General features: G+C 63.3%; 1 protein-coding gene across 1 annotated transcript in view; it reads right to left on the bottom strand.

Moving 5' to 3' along the window:
• Nucleotides 1-561: 561 nt before the first annotated feature.
• Nucleotides 562-1238, bottom strand: part of POU2F2 (POU class 2 homeobox 2) — a 13501-nt gene continuing 12824 nt past the window's right edge. The window contains exon 6 of the mRNA XM_026660176.1: nt 562-899. Within this exon, the coding sequence (XP_026515961.1) occupies nt 562-899 (338 nt within the window). The remainder of the gene's footprint in view (nt 900-1238) is intronic.

The following is a 1238-nucleotide window of genomic DNA, read 5'->3' as shown; positions in this document are numbered from 1 at the left end:
TGGCCGAAGAGTGACTTGAGTCACCCGTCTGGCCAGCCCCCGGCTTTCAACAAACGGTAAATAAAAGGCGAGATTGCCATTGAAAACACGAGATCTCAAATGAAACAAAACAAAACACCGCAATCCAATCTGGGTTCTTTGCCTTCTGCTTTCGGCGCCTTCAGCGTCACGAGCCGCAAGATTTTCTCCAGGCCCATCAGAGCTGGAGATCTGATTTTTTCCCCTCGCTTCCTCGAGGAAAGCTCCAATTCTGCTCCAGCGTCGTGACCCCAGGAGCTGGGGTGCTGGGGAAAGCAGCAGATCCCACGACAGACTGCGGCCAGGACTGTTTCTTGGGCGTGTGTCGGAGGGAATAAGAAATTCAAAGCACGGCCACGAATCGCCAGTGCCGGGGGAATTCGGTTTTGGTTTCTCCGGCTCTCGTCCCTTGGTTCGGCTGCTTTGGGTTATTTTTGGTTGATTTCTTCATTTGGCTGCTGCTGACAGTTTTGTTTTGCTTTCACTCGTCTCTTGCCGCCTTCCCTCCTTCCGCGGCACCGGCGGGCAGCGCCCTGCCGCCCCTCACTCCGTCTTGCCGTCCGGCTCGGAGGCTGCCGGCCTGGCGTGGCCCGGGGGCGGCCCAGCCGCCTCGCTGGAGGAGCTGCAAGAGGAGCAGGTGGAGGAGGAGGAGGAGGAGGAGGTGAGGCTGGGGGATTTGCTGGACAGGGAGGCGGCCACGGCGGCCGAGACCAGCCCCACCCCCCCCGGGGTGGCACTCAGCAGGGGCAGCCCCGCGTGGTTCAGGAAGAGCGGCGAGGTGACAATGCTCTGGCTCCCCGGGGTGCTGGCCGTAGTGCCCAGGACCAAGTTACCGCTGGCGTCAAGACTGGTAATGGGCAGGGTTCCACCACTGGCCAACGCTGTGGAGAGATTGGCGGATTAGCTGGAGAGGCCACCCCCCATTCCCTGCCCCCCTGAGCCAGCCAGTCCCCCGCCCTGGGGCCGGATGGGAGCCAGCGCCCCCTAGAGGGGAAAGGCCCTGTGCCCCATGTCCTGCCCCCTGAGCCAGCCAGTCCCTGGCGCTGGATCAGAGCCAGCACTCCCTAGAGGGGAAAGGCCCCGTGCCCCATTCCCGCCCCCCGAGCCAGCCAGTCCCTGGCGCTGGATCAGAGCCAGCACTCCCTAGAGGGGAAAGGCCCCGTGCCCCATTCGCTGCCCCCCGAGCCAGCCAGTCCCTGGTGCTGGATTAGAGCCAGCGC

Source organism: Terrapene carolina, unplaced genomic scaffold (genome assembly GCF_002925995.2).
Source record: "Terrapene carolina triunguis isolate 2854851 unplaced genomic scaffold, T_m_triunguis-2.0 Scaffold718, whole genome shotgun sequence".
Lineage (NCBI taxonomy): Eukaryota > Metazoa > Chordata > Testudines > Emydidae > Terrapene > Terrapene triunguis.
This window is presented reverse-complemented; position numbering and strand designations above follow the sequence as displayed.